Here is a 10,848-nt window from a genome sequence, read left to right as displayed (position 1 = left end):
TCAGAAAAAATCTGAATGTTCAACTCGTGGCCTGGAGCAAAGCTGAGCCGTGTTGGTTGAACTGCACTGGTTACGATCCTTCTCTGGCAAGGAGAGATCCCTCTACAGCATCTCACACCAGTTGTGTCTGTGCAAGAAGGGAATAAAGGTCTGAAAAAGGGTCTAAAATGCTGCTGGAGATGGAGCCAGCTGGTTGATCTGGGATGGATCTGACCCCTGGCAGGGATGAGTGCAGGGTATAATCACTCACTTTGATAGAATCATAGAATCAATTGGGTTGGAAAAGACCTCCAAGATCATCAAGTCCAACCCTTGGTCCAACTCCAGTCCCTTTACCAGATCATGGCACTCAGTGCCACAGCCAAGCTCAGCTGAAAAACCTCCAGGGATGGGGAATCCACCCCCTCTCTGGGCAGCCCATTCCAATGCCTGAGCAATCTCTCTGCAAAGAATTTCTTTCTGATAGCCAACCTAAACCTTTCCTGGCAGAGCCTGACCCCGTGCCCCCTTGTCCTACTGTTGGTTGCCTGAGAGAACAGACCAATCCCCATCTGCCTACAACATCCTTTCAGGGAGTTGTAGTGAGTGATAAAGTCTCCCCTGAGTCTCCTCTTCTCCAGGCTGAACAACCCCAAAGTGTTTAAACTGGTAACAGAAAAAAACCAAAAAGGCAACAGTGCCATGATCTGGTAAAGGGACTGGAGTTGGACCAAGGGTTGGACTCGATGATCTCTGAGGTCTTTTCCAACCCAATCAATTCTGTGATTCTGCGATCTCAAAATAATTTAAAGCCTTAAAAAGTAAGAAGTGTCTATTTATTTACTGAAGTTACAAGAATCTCTACATATTCCCAATTCACACATGGAATGGATATTCACACTTCAAGCCCTGAAGAAGGTTTTTAGAGCTGCAGGGATGGGGAGCAGGTACCTTTCTCCTGGCTGTGGCGGGGCACTCCCTGTCTCTGGGGACAAGCAGCATGAAGGATCTCCTCCTTCCGACGGGTCTGTGCTCCTCCAATGGCCTCCTTGTGCTGCTCCAGGGCTGTGTGGATGTTCCTGTGCACTGGGGCACCACGAAGCCTCTCTATTTTCCCTACTAAGGTGACCACCTGATGGAAAACACCCAAGTCATCAAGCATTTCCAAGTCTCCCTTCAACAAACAAAGCCCCAAAGAGCTGCAATTCCAGCTCCAGAAGTCCTACCCTGGCGTGTTCCCGTGACTGGTTGACAATCAGCCGATCCACCCGGGAGGGGTTGGCAGGGAGTTGGCACACAGGGGTGTTGCTGCAGCTGGAGAGGCGCTTTCCTGGGAAGTGTCTTGCCAGGTCAGCCTCAGTCTGGAAGGGAAATGAAGATCCAGGGTCAATGATTGAAATTAGGACAATATTACAAGCCATTCTGGGGGCTGTTTGGAATTTATGAGGCATTAAAAGTGAGCATCCCACCTTTACTTCTGACTGCATTTACAACAAACATTCCTAAATATCACAGGATTCCAGAATAGTTTGGGTTGGAAGGGACCTTAAATATTAAGTTCCAACACTCTGCCATGTGCAGGGACACCTTCCACTATCCCTGGTTGCTCCAGCCTGGCCTTGGACACTCCCAGGGATGGGGCAGCCACAGCCTCTCTGCCCAACCTGTGCCAGGGTCTGCCCACCCTCCCAGCCAGGAATTCCTTCCCAAATCTAATCTCACCCTGCCCTCTTTTGGTTTAAAGCAATTCCCTCTTGTCCCATCCCTCCATGCCCTTGTCAAAAGTCCCTCTCCAGGTTCCTTGCAGAATATTTCCCAAATTCAGCCCTCCCTCAGAGTACAGTGCTCAGTGTCAGCTTTTAGAACCAAAGCTGTACAACTTCATTTTAAGCAATCCTGGAGACAAAAGAAATTCTAGTACAGCACCCAAGAAATGGGTACTTGAAGACATGGTTAGTGGTGAACATGGTGGTGCTGGTTGATGGTTGGACTTGATGATCTAAAAGGTCTTTTCCAACATTAATGATTCTGTGATTCTATGAATTTAACCTCAATGCCTCTCACTGCACCTCTCAAATGTCACATATTATGATTATTAAAAGATCACAGCAGCATTAATTGCACCTGAAGTGCACCAGGATTGACTCAGATTTAAGATAAACCTGTATCAGCTCTGAAAAAATTATCAACCCAGTTGCCAAACTCCTCATGGAATTGGTTTGCCCAGTGTCTAACACAGTGACTTATCATCACTAAACCTATCTTTGGAGAGGAATTTCTCTCTCCTGGAATGAAAAAGACACAACCAGCAGTGGATTCCCTCTCTCACTCCTCCTTCAGTGCACACCAGACACAGGAGAGGGCTCAGGTGCCACCCTGGAGTTCAAGGTAGGGTTAAATCCACATTCCCTCTGTGGACATTCCTACTGCAATGTGTGCTCAAGTCCTTTGCTTTTTGCTTTCCTGACACTTCCATATTATTTAGTCTGTGCCCCTCAGCTAACAGGGATTACAAGAGCTGATGGACTCCACTTCTCAGTTGGGAAGCCTGAAAGAAATCCAGGTAAAAAAAAAAGTGGATGGGGAAAGAATAATGGATTCATTTAAAACCACCAGAGACTTAAGAATTACAACTATAAGTAATTAATTAATGTATCTATATATCTAACATTGCACACAAGACCAAAGACACAATTGGTAAAATAAAGGCATCTGCAGGTGGAGTCTGTATCTACAACAAGGACTGAAAAATCCCAAGTAGATCATCAGGATAAAACTGGATGACATGGAATGGACCAGATACATCAATTAAATCCTTTTGATTATTAAGCACATGGTATGAGGATAAACAACCTTCCTTTAATCATGAAATAGAAAGCATGAGATAAAAACTATGGTTTGACCTTCCCAAATGACTTAATTGACTCAAATCCTGCCTGAGCAGGTTTGGAACAGCCTTCTCTGCCACAAGAGAAAGCAGAAGAGTTTCTGAAAACACTGGAGCAGGAATCACTTGTAGGGAATTCCTAGAAGGCCAGAAAGGCAGAGAGAAAAAGGTATCCATGAGAGAACAATACAAGGAGTTGTATTTACACTTCCAAAAGTCCATTAGCAAGGTTGGAAGGGAAAAGGTGCTCCCCAGAGATGCAATCTGGTCAGACACCGGCTCCTTATCATAGAACCATAGAATGGAATGGGTTGGAAAAGACCTCCAAGATCACCAAGTCCAACCCTTGATCCAACTCCAGTCCCTTTACCAGATCATGGCACTCAGTGCCACGGCCAAGCTCACCTTAAAAACCTCCAGGGATGGGGAATCCACCCCCTCTCTGGGCAGCCCATTCCAATCCCTGAGCACTCTCTCTGCAAAGAATTTCTCTCTGCTCTCCAACTTCAATTTCCCCTGACAGAGCTTGAGCCCATCGTGCCCCCTTGTCCTATTGCTGAGTGCCTGGGAGAAGAGACCAACCCCCACCTGGCCACAACTTCCCTTCAGGCAGTTCCAGACAGTGCTGAGGTCACCTCTGAGCCTCCTCTTCTCCAGGCTAAACACCCCCAGCTCCCTCAGCCTCTCCCCACAGCACTTGTGCTCCAGTCCCTTCTCCAGCCTCGTTGCTCTTCTCTGGCCCCACTCCAGCCCCTCAGTCTCTTTCCTGACCTGAGGGGCCCAGAACTGAACACAACACTCAAGGTGTGGCCTCCCCAAGGCAGAGTCCAGGGGAAGGGTCACTGCCCTGGGCCTGCTGGCCACGCTAGTTTGGATCCAGGCCAGGATCCCCTTGGCCTTCTTGGCCACCTGGGCACACTGGTGGCTCCTGTTGAGCTTCCTGTCCCTCAGTCCCCCCAGGTCCCTCTGCCTGGCTGCTCTCCAGCCACTCTGTGCCCAGGAGTCTTCTCCAGAGTGGAAGAAATAGCCAGGCCATCAGTGAATATAGGACAGGGACTACTGACAATTTAATTTCCGAGACCTGGCATGGAATTCAGAGATTTGGCTCCTCTTGGGAAAGCACCTCCTGCTCCTTTAGAGCACAGAGCTTTTCATTCCCACTTATCAGAAGTGTGAGGTCTCCCTGGCAACAGTTCTTAGCAGGACTCTCAGGCAGGGAAGTGACTGAAATGAGCTGCAATTTCCTTTGGGAGAAATCACATACATTCAGAACACTGTAGGTTTCCTCTACAACCCTGCACAGGGTGCCCAGGATTGGTTGCTTAACTTTCTTTTTACTAAACCCAAAAGATTTTGCAAAATATAAAATAAAGAGAATAAGAGAAAGACACAACTATAACAGTAAAAAAAACACCAAAACCAAACAAACCAAAAGAATCAACAAAAGAAAGACCAACAAAACCCAACCATTTAAAGAACAAACATGATAAAATTTTCTCTCTTTCTTCACCTGATTTAGAACCCGCCAAGTTGTTATCAGGAATTATTATCAGTTGGGTTTTACCTTCTTTCTCTCCTTCTCCAGAGCTCTCCACTGCTCACAACACTCCTCCAGCCGGGCATGGAGCTCGTTGGCAGGTCCACTGCGGTTCCTTGGGGGCTTGAACTTGCTCAAGGATGGTGGGAAGGCCAAGGAGGGGGCAGGTCCTTCTCCACACAACAGGTCACTGATGAAGGGACTCAAGGGGTTGAAGTCATCACAGTGGAAAATGTCAACGGGTTCTGAGATTGAAAACAGTGAAGGGGCAAACCCCAAATTATTTGCTGATGAAAAGAGCTGGTGATGGAGCAGAGGCCAGCTGGGGTTTTGCTTAAAGTCACCCATTAATGGGAAAGAGGGAAGAAAAGAAGGGTTGATGAAATCTGCCAGGCTGCCACCATTCTGTTTGTGCTTTTTTGGGAAGACATTGAAGGGTGGATGGTTTGGGGTGGGACATCCAAAAGGAGGGATCCAATTCCTTCTGCCTCTTCTGCCATCCTTAGTGCAGTTTTCCTGGCTCTGCTTTTTTGGAAACCTGTGGTATTTCTCAGGGTCTTCAGTTCCAGCCTTTTGCTGCATTAGCCAGTAAGAGGAGGAATTCCCAGGGAATTCAGGGTATGGCCCCTCCTTATCAGTCAAGGAATCCTGCTGTGACTGCCCAACAGGTTTCAGCTGCTTCTGATTCTCTGAGGTGAAATCAGAACTCCCCAAATGAGTAGAAAAGCCATTTGAGATTGAGAACCTTCCATCTTTCCTGGGAGGGAGGACAGGTGGGAGCTGGGAGTAGTAAGAGGAGTTTGTTGAACACTGAGGGGTGGGAGAACCACCAGACATGGTTGAAACCCCTGAAGATGACTGAGGACTTGTTGCTTGTTTTCCATATGGGATATCAGATCCGGCTGCCAGCCTTTTCCCATCCAGCCACATCCATCCTTGCTGGGATGAATAACTCCCACTTTCCATGCCATTTTTCACAGATGAATCATATTCAGCTACTTTAGCAGAGAACTCTTTAGGGCCAACATTCATCTTACATTGATTATTATTAAAAGCATCCCTCAAAGTAAAGCCACAATGGCCATTTTGCACCTGGGTTTTTCTGGCTGTTTCCCCAGAAAATTTATTTTCATTAAGGGTTTGATTGAAAAAGTAAAGAGCTGGATGAACAGCTGCCTGCAGTTTGGGAGCAGCTGTAAAGTTTTCATGTCTTTTAGAAAACCAGTGGTTGTCCTGGGATGTTTTACCCCAAGAGTTACCAAGAGACTGATTGGAAAGATCAGGGGAACACTCAGGTTGTTCTTGAGTGTGATTTTTCAGAGTTCTTCCTCTTTTCCAATACTCCCTTTGAGAATTGGTGTCTTCTTTCTGCTTGTTCTGAGGACAAAAAGGGCTAAAGGTGGAGCCAAATTTTCCATAGTCTCCATTTAACCTCATGTGGTCATAAGTGCCCAAATGCTGGTTGAGGTTCATGCTGTGGAATGGAAACCCTTCCTGGTGAATCCTGGGGTTATCCAGGGAGGAATTTCCAGGGGAACTGTTCCTCAGGGCACTGTCAGCTGGAGAAAGCCAAGACTCCATGAGCTGGAGGTCTTCCAAATCCCTGTGGAACATCTGCCCATCAGGAGGCTCCTGCAGCTGGTCCTGATGGCAGCTCAGTGGCCCCCCCAGGCCTGGAAAATCCTTGTTTTCCACAGAGCTCTTTGCCAAGAGCCCTGAGAACTCCCCATGGCTTCCAAGATCAGGTGCCCACACAGGGGGAAACAACCTTGAAAGGGAATTCCTGTAAGAGAGTAAAGCAATGCAATGATTTGAAATATTTCTGACATTACAACAGTTCCCAGGCCACGGTTATTCCTTCCCATTACTCATTTCCCCTGTTACATTTTTGACCCATCATTCAAAACTCTTCTCAAAAATACCCAGTGGAGAATATTCCCACTTCAGTTGAGTAAAAGCTCTGTGCAATCTGACTCCCAACACTGGTCTCTACTGTTTCTAATATATACATATATATTAAGAATTGGAAGTTGGTGAATGTCACCTCAATCCACAAAAAGGGCTGCAAGCAGGACCCTGGACACTCCAGGCCTGTCAGCCTGACCTCAGTGCCTGGCAGGGTTGTGGAGCAGTTCATCCTGAGTGCAATCACACAGCACCTTCAGGATGGACAAGGGATTAGACCCAGCCAGCAGGGGTTTAAGAGGGGCAGGTCCTGTCTGACCAACCTGATCTCTTTTTACAATCAGGTGACCCACCTGGTGGATGAGGGGAAGGCTGTGGATGTGTCTATCTGGACTTCAGCAAGGCCTTTGACACTGTCTCCCATAATACACTCCTAGAAAAGCTGGTAGCTCATGGCCTGGACAAGTGTACCCTCTGCTGGATTAGGAGCTGGCTAGAGGGCCCAGAGAGTGCTGGTGAACAGGGCTGTGTCCAGCTGGTCACCAGTGGTGTCCCCCAGGGGTCTGTGTTGGGTCCAGTCCTGTTCAAGATCTTTATTGATGATTTAGATGAAGGGATTGAGTCCATCCAACCAAGTTGGGAGGGAGTGTCGACCTGCTGGAAGGCAGGAGGGCTCTGCAGAGGGATCTGGATGGACTGGAGAGATGGGCTGATTGCAATGGGATGGAGTTGAACAAGGCCAAGTGCAGGTCCTGCCCTTTGGCCACAACAACCCCCTGCAGTGCTCCAGGCTGGGCACAGAGTGGCTGGAGAGCAGCCAGGCAGAGGGACCTGGGGGGACTGAGGGACAGGAAGCTCAACAGGAGCCACCAGTGTGCCCAGGTGGCCAAGAAGGCCAAGGGGATCCTGGCCTGGATCCAAAGTAGCATGGCCAGCAGGCCCAGGGCAGTGACCCTTCCCCTGGACTCTGCCTTGGGGAGGCCACACCTTGAGTGTTGTGTTCAGTTCTGGGCCCCTCAGTTGAGGAAAGATCTTGAGGGGCTGGAGCGGGGCCAGAGAAGAGCAACGAGGCTGGAGAAGGGACTGGAGCACAAGTGCTGTGGGGAGAGGCTGAGGGAGCTGGGGGTGTTCAGCCTGGAGAAGAGGAGGCTCAGAGGTGACCTCAGCACTGTCTGGAACTGCCTGAAGGGAAGTTCTGGCCAGGTGGGGGTTGGTCTCTTCTCCCAGGCACTCAGCAATAGGACAAGGGGGCACGATGGGCTCAAGCTCTGCCAGGGGAAATTGAAGTTGGAGAGCAGAAGAAAATTCTTTGCAGAGAGAGTGCTCAGGGATTGGAATGGGCTGCCCAGAGAGGGGGTGGATTCCCCATCCCTGGAGGTTTTTCAGCTGAGCTTGGCCGTGGCACTGAGTGCCATGATCTGGTAAAGGGACTGGAGTTGGACCAAGGGTTGGACTTGATGATCTCAGAGGTCTCTTTCAACCCAACTGATTCTATGATTGTAACTGCAGAGTTTATTTGCAACTATCAAATATTTTAGATTCTACTGTATTCAGTCAGCTCCCTACTGGATAAAATTAATCATGTTTTTTTTTCCTCCACAAATGCTGTAAAGGTAATGGAATATTTGGGGAAATTTGCATTTCTAACAGTTTATTGCCTTTTTTTTTATGGCAGGTGAAGTAAAAACACTCCCACATTTTATGGGAATTTAGAAGACCTTCGTTACTCAGCTCTGAAATAATTCATCCTATCTGTGTGACAATGGGCATGAAAAACAACACAGAAATTGTAAGTTTTCAGAACAAACTTACCAATCTGGAAGTGGCTCTGGCTTGTTTGGCTCCTCTAAAATACTTGACACCAACCCAAACACGTCAGGGCCGTCGCCAGAATAAGAGAGATTTATTGGTGCCCTGAAAAGAAAAAAAAAAGCAAACAAATAAAAGCTGGAATAAGTAAGTCTTTTCCTCCTAAACAAATCAGGCAAAAGGAAAAGTAAAGGATGAAAATTTAATTTTTGTTAGTGTTTGCTGGTTTAAAATTTCCATCTTCAGCATCAACACACAGAAATCTCTTCCTGTATTTGTCAATTCTTTGTGAAGCACAACAATTTTCCTTATTTCTTGCTCCACCAGACACTTTCCAAGCTGTTGAGTGAAGAGACTGGAGCAAAAAAAAAACCATTTTCCTCTCTAAGAAATTATTATTTCATAGACATTCCTTTAAACCTTCACTGCCTCCTTTAGAAGACAAATATTATCAATATTCTCAAAGTCTTGGGGATTGTAATTCTGTAATTCAACAACTGTTATTTTAATGTCAAAAAAAAGTGAAGTTATACTTCAGTTGAACCACTTTTTAATCCCGTTTTAAAAAGAATTTTATCACAACTTCAGTAAATATTCCTGATAAACAGTAATTTTACACAAGCCCAACTTTTCCTTCAGGTGCCAAAGGAATTCTTTCCAGAGCTGCCTGTGCTGACACCTGACCCTGACTGAGAAATTAATGAAAATCTAACACTGTTAAGATTTTATTTAGGACACACAGAAGTCCAAAGGGCTCTTGAAAAATGTTTTCTGAAAGCAGAACTGGCATTGGATAATCAAATCTCTCCTGTGTTTTTTGTCAGATGGCAAATTTTTTCTTTTTCTTAAGGCAGACCTCAAGAAATACTGAATTATCTTCATCTCACAATGGGTGTAGAGATGGATTATCACCAACACACAAGTATCAGTTAATTTAATTCTATTTTTAAAAAAAAAAAACTACCTTCCAATAATTTAAAAGCTGCTTTTGAGAAAATATTTATTGTTTGAATTAGAGGATTGCCACTCTGTGCTTAAACTCAGCACTTACAGCTAATTCTGTGACATCTTCCAGGGAAAATTAGCCAAAAAAAATTAGTTTTTCTGCAATCTGTGTATTTACTTTAGTTGTTACCTTGGACTCCTCTTTTTTTAATGTGACAAATTCAAACCCACAAGCCAAGAAATGACAAAAATTAAACAGAAAATTAATTATTTCAGGGGGTACTCCCTAAATTCTGTCACCTTTCCCTGTTCCTTGCACTCCTCATGTTTATTATTTTACAGAAATCATTTCTCTGCAGAGGTGACTTATCAAAACCAAAGGGGAGTTTTATTTCCTCTCCACTGACAGAGAAACTTCCAAACCCTTCACCATCAATAATTTCACTTGCATGACCAGAAGTGACTCCAACACCACCAGTCAGGACTTGGGCAGAGCAGGTTTATCCATAAAAACATTTCATAATTCAAAATCCAAAGACTTTTTGCAGTCACTCAGCATCCAGAAGTGCAAAATTATTTCTTTAATATAATATCAACCTCCAGTGTGTTGTATCAAGGGCACAATAAGCCCACAAGGGCTGAGATATTTTCAGGAGTAGCTGAATTACATTTATATTTCCAGCAGCACAGGCACCACTCACACCTGACCTGTGTCCCACACTCTTCCCATTCCAGAAAATCCTCTGATTTATCAAGCCTGGAATCCTGATTTGTGGTGCTGAGGGGGTTGGGAGGTGTGGAAGGAGAGCAGAATTTTCCTTAAGGAGGTCTCAATTCTCATTTCATTCCCTAAATGTGGTTTTATTCCCAAGTTTCCAAATCCTTTTCCAGGCAAACACCCACCTGTGCACATACAAACCCCCCACCCTTTTCTCCTCCATAATATCCATAATACTTCCAGTTATCCCATTAACTTTCCCTGCAAAGATCCAGAATCCTGTTTGTTCTGCTCTGTAATAATTCCAGTGTTACAGGAATGTTCCTACCTTTTCTTTGGGAATTCCTGAAAAGCTGTTTGGAAGCCAAAATCCTGCCCACCCCCTGCCCAGGAAGATGCCCGGGATGGAGGAGCATCAGGAGCTGTTCCCAAAAATGGGGAGAACAGCTGAGTGTCCATTGTTTGCTTCTTGCTATTCACCTGTGTTGAAAAAGAAATATTTTTAGTATTAAAATTTATGTAAATGGGCAGCAAAGGCAACAAAGCAAAATCTTTTATTTCTAGAACTAACTAATTTTTTAGGAAAATGAAACATTGCTATGATAAAAGCATAAAGTCTAAACCACATTCACTGGTTAAGTCTAAACCACCTTCCTGGCCTTAAAATAACTGAAATCTGACATAAATAATGTCTGATTTCTAAAAATCAAATGCAAATAAATAATAATTACTTGCTCCACGAGGCCAGGAATTCCCCAGACATTTCACATGGTCACATTCACAAGCTCAGAGTGTTCTGTGTGACTGGAGATGCACAAGGCACAGGCACACACATCCCTCTGGAAAACAAAGGGAAGAGCAGTTATCCCTGAAAACACCAACCAGGAAAGCAGGGAGGGACATCTGGAAACTCCACAGAGCAGGATGTGGGTGAGAAAAGCGACCTGGCTTTAAGTGCTGCTCTAGAAAAGGCTGTTACAGATAAATTATTTATTCATCAAAGGTTATTTATGCCAAGAGAAGTCGGTGCAGATGATACTTGAGGTCATTTCCAATTTGGAATTCTAT

At 45.4% G+C, this 10,848-nt stretch overlaps 1 protein-coding gene across 1 annotated transcript in view; it reads right to left on the bottom strand.

Moving 5' to 3' along the window:
• The window catches only part of LOC139674368 (meiosis-specific coiled-coil domain-containing protein MEIOC-like), a 10,542-nt gene extending 282 nt beyond the window's left edge, over positions 1-10,260 (bottom strand). Inside the window, exons 1-5 of the mRNA XM_071560602.1 lie at positions 10,109-10,260; positions 8,121-8,222; positions 4,431-6,186; positions 1,206-1,340; positions 931-1,111 (exon numbers count right to left, since the gene is read on the bottom strand). Coding sequence (XP_071416703.1) covers positions 931-1,111; positions 1,206-1,340; positions 4,431-6,186; positions 8,121-8,222; positions 10,109-10,239 — 2,305 coding nt within the window. The 5' untranslated portion in view covers positions 10,240-10,260. The remainder of the gene's footprint in view (positions 1-930; positions 1,112-1,205; positions 1,341-4,430; positions 6,187-8,120; positions 8,223-10,108) is intronic.
• Positions 10,261-10,848: the final 588 nt, after the last annotated feature.

The sequence above is a fragment of the Pithys albifrons genome, chromosome 7, assembly GCF_047495875.1.
Source record: "Pithys albifrons albifrons isolate INPA30051 chromosome 7, PitAlb_v1, whole genome shotgun sequence".
Taxonomy (NCBI): Eukaryota; Metazoa; Chordata; class Aves; order Passeriformes; family Thamnophilidae; genus Pithys; species Pithys albifrons.
The sequence above is the reverse complement of the archived record's forward strand: the minus strand, read 5'-3'. Positions and strand labels throughout refer to the sequence as shown.